Source organism: Trichechus manatus, unplaced genomic scaffold (assembly GCF_000243295.1).
Source record: "Trichechus manatus latirostris isolate Lorelei unplaced genomic scaffold, TriManLat1.0 scaffold00186, whole genome shotgun sequence".
Lineage (NCBI taxonomy): Eukaryota > Metazoa > Chordata > Mammalia > Sirenia > Trichechidae > Trichechus > Trichechus manatus.
Genome location: NW_004444122.1, coordinates 4,767,065 through 4,773,064, shown reverse-complemented (window position 1 = coordinate 4,773,064; position 6,000 = coordinate 4,767,065). Strand labels below are relative to the sequence as shown.

Genomic DNA, 6,000 nt, shown 5'->3' with positions numbered 1-6,000 from the left:
GCAGTTTCTTTATTCCCCTTAATTTTCTGTGCTGAGTCATTTTTCTTTATGTATTTTCTTTTCATCTTTTTTATTGTTTTTGATTTTGTATTTGCTGAGTCTTTATATTTTTCTTGTTTTTTATTTGGACGTGTAGGATTGTTAATTTCCTTTTTGGTTACCTCAATGTTTACCCCTATTTTTCTAAGTTTAAACCAGTCTTTTATTTCTTTATATCGCCTTGACTTCCTTTCCATATGAAAAATCTATGTCTACATTTTTTAGTCCCTCTTTTTTTATTTTAATGTTGTCATCTTTTGTATATTGACATCTGTTTCCCTCTGTTCAGTGTTGTAGCTTTGATTTATTTTTGTGGCTTCCCTATCTGTGATGATAATCTGGTTACTCTGTCCTGTATTCTAGTCTTGAGTTGTTATGTTATTGATTTTCTAACCAAAGGACTCCTTTTTGTATTTCTTGTAATTTTGGTTTGGATTTTGCAGATTTTCTAAACTTCTGTTTATCTGGAAATGCCCTATTTCACTATCATATTTGAGAGAGAGTTTTTCTGGGTATATAATTCTTGACTGGCAATTTTTTTCCTTCAAGGCTTTATATATGTCATCCCATTGCCTTCTTGCCTTCATGGTTTCTGCTGAGTAGTCTGAGCTTACTCTTACTGATTCTCCTTTGTAGATGATTTTTCGTTTATCCCTAGCTGTTCTTAAAATTTTCTCTTTATCTTTGGTTTGGCAAGTTTGATTGTAATATGTCCTGGTGACTTTCTTTTGGGATCTAGCTTATGTGGGGTTCAATGAGCATCTTGGATAGATATCTTCTCATCTTCCATGATACCAGGGAAGTTCTCTGCCAACAAATCTTCAAGAATTCTCTCTATTTTCTGTTACGTCCCCCTGTTCTGGTACTCCAATCACTCGTAGGTTATTCCTCTTGGTAGAGTCCCACATAATTCTTAGGTTTTCTTCATTTTTTGTTTTTAATCCTTTTATCTAATTTTTCCTCAAATAAGTTGGTGTCAAGTGCTTTATCTTCGGTGTCACTAATTCTGACTTCCATTGCCTCAGTTCTGCTCCTGTGACTTTCTGTTGAGTTGTCTAATTCTGAAATTTTATTGTTAACCTTCTGGATTTCTGATTGCTGTCTGTCTGTGGATTCTTGCAGCCTGTTAAATTTGTCATTATGCTCTCCTCTAATCCTTAAGTTCCTCTATTGCATGTTCCGTGTTTTTCCTAATTTCCTTCCTGATCTCTTCAAGAATTCTGTATATTAATCTTTTGTATTCTGTCTCTGGTAATTGCAAGAAGTTTTCTTACTCCAGAAAATTTCTAGATTGTTTATTTTGGGAGCTTGCTTAAGCCATCATGGTCTGCCTCTTTATGTGATTTGATACTGACTGTTGTCTGTGAGCCATTAATAAATTTTTATATTTATTATATGTTTGCTTAGTGTGTCCTAGCTTCTTGTTTTGTTTTGATATGCCCAAATAGGCTGCTCATGTGAGCTGTCTTGATCCCCGATGCCCCCTAAAACTCCAGCATCCTGCCAGCAGGTCGCCAGACCTGCCGCTAAGTATGTGAGCCCAGAATCTTCCCACTTCTCCTGTATGGATTCATCTCAGGTGTTCAGGTAGTTGGCCACCAAGTATGTGATGCAGGCATGGGCATCTGGCTGCAACATGGGGATATATGCTGAGCAAGTCAGGGGCCCAATGGCGGCCCCCAAGTGTCCGGGAGGAAAGCGTGTCCCTATTCCCTAGAGCCCATAGGTGGGTGGGTTTTTCATCCGGACTAAGGGCACCCAGTGCTCTTGGGTGTAAGGACTGAAGGGCATCTCTTCTTCTTGAGCCCCTGTCACAGATGGCTAGGTTACATGAGTGGAGCCACCAGTCCTGAAGCCCCTGATGTGGGTAAGTGAAGACCCTGCTTAATGGGCAGAGCAGTGTCAATTGTCAAGAACCTGCCACTTCATAGCTGAAAGAGTTGAAGTTAGACTTCAGGTATATACCTTGTTGTACTGTTGTAATGAGGATCTACACTGTTGAAATTGGCCCATACAAGTCTATGCAGGGGGAAAGGCACTCAAAGTCCATAGATCCCTTATGTCTGTGCCTAGGCAAAAGAGCTATGTCTACCCTGAGTTCCTGGCTTAGGGGAGCTGGCAGATTATTTTTTTCCCCCGTTTGTTAATTTGTTCCCCCTCCAAGGCTGGGAGAATGGCTCAGGGCATGTGATAGTCTTACTTCCAGCCCTGGGGACTCAGCTGTCGTTGAAGCTGTCCTGGACCCAGTGCAGAGTAGAAGCAGGGAGGTAAATGAGAGAGAGGTTTTCCCCAAAGTGGGTATTTTTGATCCATGGGTTAGGCAAGATACAGGTACTTACTTTCGCCATTCAAGGGGTGCTCCTCACTGGTACTGGATGTCCGAGTAGACTTTCTGCCACTGAGTCTCTCTTAATATGTAAAATGCCTCCCGAGCGCCGCTGCTTGCCTGCCTCACCACGCATCACGAGCTGATCTGGGCTTAAGGGCTCCGGCTCCCGCCAGGTCAGTTCTGGCAACTCCTCGCGTTTTCCGAACTGTCTCTCCCTCCCCCTGCCACTCAGTCCGATTCCTCAACTTTGGCTCTGTTGTTCAGGGCCCCTAGATTGTCCTATTTGATAGATTCACTTGTTTTTTCAGGTATTTGTTGTAAGAGGGACCACCAGAAGTGTCTGACTACTCCACCATCTCGGCCCTTCCTCCAATTATGTGGGATTCTTGACAAATTTTTAATATTTGAGAGATTTTACTATTTCAAATTTTATATGTAAAGTAATGTGGCTGTACCATATCTTTTGAATGCAAATGTCTTTATAGATACTAACAAGTGTTTTTATTTAATGTCTCCTAACTTCAGTCAATTTTTATTTTTTTTTGCCTAGGTACCATTAGGCTTCTCGGCTCCACCTGATGACCTGCCCCCAGTACCTCACATGGCATATTGTACTCTGGAAAACTTGTACCTTCTGATGGGAAGAGAACTGGAAGATCTAGAGGAGGTACCTCCAGGAAATGTGCTAGGTAGGGTGATGCTGTGTATTATAGCTGTACTCTATCCTGAGATACTACCATATAGACCAACACAAACTTAGTGAAAATTTTGAAGGAAATGACCTTGACCTCTGTTTTAATTTGGTTATTCTCGTTGTGATTATTTTGGTGCCCTTAGACTACATTTGAATGATCATTTTATGAATCAGTAATTTGCTGTGAAATATGGTATTTCATTTTTAAAAATTCACTGCTTAAATAATCTGTGAATGCATTGTCCTAAGATAGAGTTCCATTGGTGTGGGAGCAACAGGGGGAATTCCTGCTCACATAAACGTTAGTCTAGAAATCAAGGACACTTCTGGTTCTCCAAGTTTGATTCTAAATTGTTGGAAATTATTCTGATGTAAAGGTCTATTTAAACTCATTTCTTTTCTTCGGATACTTTTTATTCATTGGACATGACTTCACTAATAGTAGTTGATTATCAATTTATATCCATAATTATTCCTGATCTCCTCAGTGTTTACTACCTGCTTACCTTCTGCCCTTTTTGTGTGAAATTCGTTTTTTGAAGTAAGTCATCATGAGTTTCAGTCAACTCAACTCAACTGGGTTGGTTTTTTAGTATAACCCTATTCAGATAAAGGAACTTTCCTTGGACTATCTCAGGAACCAGAGTGTGTACTATAGAATGCTGTATCCCATGGTACTGCTTGATTCTTAATCCTTAGGACATTGTTAGCTATAGAGCTATTTATGGGGAGACTGCCTGGGCTCGAAATTTTCTTTATGTTATAGAGAAATGTCCAGAACAGCTAATGATTTATCTGGATTTGGTGAACTTTAGTTCAAGAAATTTGCCAGAGCTTTTTGCCACTCCTCCACAGAGATACATTCTTTTCTTTATTTTTTAATTCATTTTTTATTTTTGTCATGAAATTAGTAGAATTCGTAGCTCGTTTGTGTTACCTGCTCTTTTCTATACCTCTGGAAAATACCATTGAACATTAACAATTGATATAGCTTCATGAGGTACTGCAGCCAACAAAATACTTTATCAGGAAGAACATTGAGAAAAGAATGGAAAACACCCTACTTTTATTCAGAACTCAGATAAGCCTTCCTTGGGATTATTGTGTTGCTTAGACTCAGTCCATGTTGTCTCTTAAATGGAAGGTGGAATGGAAGTTCTCAAACATGACGCTGAAGTGGAAGAAAAGATGTTTTGTTGAGTGAATAGATATCTTCCCTAATAAAGGCCTGGTATTTCCCAGTAGACACTGGGAACTTGGCATGCATTAGTTTCTTGTTTCCTTCTTTCTGTTTTGGATTTCCAAGTACATTCTAGGACCGAGGTTGAGTGGTGTGTAAAGAGGGAAACCATTCCTCTCTCATCTACGTCCCAAGGCAGTGTTGGCTCTGCCATCTGCTACAAGACCTCCTACAAGCTAAAATTTTTCACTTTGTCTCTGGGAAAGAGATATCTCACTATTTTTCATCAAGCATTTTAAAAAACTGTGGGGTTGGAGGAGCAGGAATGAGAGTGAAGATGGTTAAACATTGATTTACAAAATTTAGCTTTATAAGAAAAAGACAGATGGAAACACTGCCTTGGGAGAAAATGGATTGAGGAGGACAAACCAGATTTATTTATTATAGTTAGGATTGCATAAAAAACCAATGGCATATCCTTAAACTTCATACAAGAAAATCCAAGGCTTGATGGTCCCAGGAGTGGTGTGATGGTTCTCATTACCTTGTCACTTTTGTCCCCATGGAACCAAGATGGTGTCCGCATCTCCAGGAATCACATCCGTATTCCTGGCAAGATGAGAGCGAAGTGCCAAAGGCCTTTTCCGTGACTTCTGTGTTTATTCTCATTTTTGTAATTTTGTCATGTGGCCAGTGGTGACTGCAGAGGAGCCAGAGGTAGAGTGTTTTACCTTCACAGCCTCAGCAGTTAAGGCAGGGATATTAAGGTTGTGAATCGCTTTCAAATAGTCCGCACTGTTGGCCACATTCCCCCCACATTTGCCTGGTAATGCCTGAGGCCCCTCCATGAAGGTTCTATTTCTTTCCATTAAGGAGAAAGATAGTTCATCAGAAGGATTATGAATATAACGTTGAAGGAGTTGAAACCCAGCAAGCCACTTTGACTTAACTTTTGAATTGAAACATACAATAATCATTTTCCCTTCTATTAATCCAGATCTAAACGAGCCCCCTGATGACTAGAAAACATGGATAAACCAAAATTCTAGTCGTAGTTTTGCCACTAACTAGTTATGTGGGCCCAAGGCCAGTTGTATAACCTTCCTAGGCTTCAGTTTTACCAAATGATTTGTACTAGAGGAGTGATTACTAACATTTCTTATGGTAGAAACAAAACAGCCACTTTTTTTTTTTTTTTCCTAAGAACACTATGGATTCCCAGGGAGTCTTTTATTATATTTATCATATATCCTAAACTTTAAGGACTAAACATTAATAGCATTGTATGGAGTGCATTTTATTGCTGTAACTATGAATTGCAAACACAATTGTAGTTTATTTGAAGTTTAAAATTGCCATTTTATTGTGGTGGGTTGACGTATAAGGATGGAGTGAAGTGCAAATTCTTAGTATTTATGGCAGGAAGAGTCCTCCCTGGACTAAATCAGTATCCTACTGGTTGAAAAAAAAACAAAAACAAAAAACAAGCTGGGTTATCTCCAAGGTTCCTTCTAGCTTTTAGCTTTTCAGGCTTGTATTTCTTAGAGAAACACTTTATTTCAGGAATAATTTTTGTTAGAAGAAGCAGTAAGTGCTTTGGTATAGTAACTTGGTTGGATTGATAACCCATTTTAATGGTTCCATCAAAGCATCTTGAACTAGTTTCTGGCATGAGAGTCATAGAATTACCTTTTCAGGCAAGTTTCGCTTGTTCATTGATTAGAAACCTGGAGCATGTGCTGCAGTGGCAGCAGTTAA

The 6,000-nt window shown here is 39.3% G+C and overlaps 1 protein-coding gene across 2 annotated transcripts in view; it reads left to right on the top strand.

The window, feature by feature from the left end:
• Positions 1–6,000, top strand: part of EFL1 (elongation factor like GTPase 1) — a 159,799-nt gene that overhangs the window by 50,291 nt on the left and 103,508 nt on the right. For both annotated transcript variants that reach the window (XM_004387508.3, XM_023741694.1), the window contains exon 15: positions 2,919–3,057. In XM_004387508.3, coding sequence (XP_004387565.1) covers positions 2,919–3,057 — 139 coding nt within the window. The remainder of the gene's footprint in view (positions 1–2,918; positions 3,058–6,000) is intronic.